Source organism: Phaethon lepturus, unplaced genomic scaffold (assembly GCF_000687285.1).
Source record: "Phaethon lepturus isolate BGI_N335 unplaced genomic scaffold, ASM68728v1 scaffold44869, whole genome shotgun sequence".
In the NCBI taxonomy this organism is placed as follows: domain Eukaryota; kingdom Metazoa; phylum Chordata; class Aves; order Phaethontiformes; family Phaethontidae; genus Phaethon; species Phaethon lepturus.
The window spans coordinates 1-211 of record NW_010564924.1 but is presented as its reverse complement, the minus strand read 5'-3'; the positions used below and the strand labels follow the sequence as shown (position 1 = coordinate 211).

The 211-nt window shown below is 71.1% G+C and overlaps 1 protein-coding gene across 1 annotated transcript in view; it reads right to left on the bottom strand.

Annotated features, from left to right (window-relative positions):
• The window catches only part of EEF1B2 (eukaryotic translation elongation factor 1 beta 2), a 3,580-nt gene extending 3,451 nt beyond the window's left edge, over window positions 1-129 (bottom strand). Inside the window, exon 1 of the mRNA XM_010295019.1 lies at window positions 29-129. Coding sequence (XP_010293321.1) covers window positions 29-129 — 101 coding nt within the window. The remainder of the gene's footprint in view (window positions 1-28) is intronic.
• Between the last annotated feature and the right edge of the window lie 82 nt (window positions 130-211).

Sequence of the window (211 nt, the reverse complement as noted above, 5' to 3'; positions counted from 1 at the left end):
ACCCCCCCAGCCTGCTGCTAGGCCCAACGCCAAGCACCGCAGAAACTGCGAGAAGCCAGGCGGGCACGGCACCGCGGGCGCGTTGTGGCGGCCCACGAGGTCGACCAGCTCCGGCGCCGCACCTCCCATAGCGGCCTTACAGCAGCAGCTGCCGGGCACTGAACCACATGCATGCCTAAAGGCCACTTGACGCCGGCACGGCCCCCCCGCC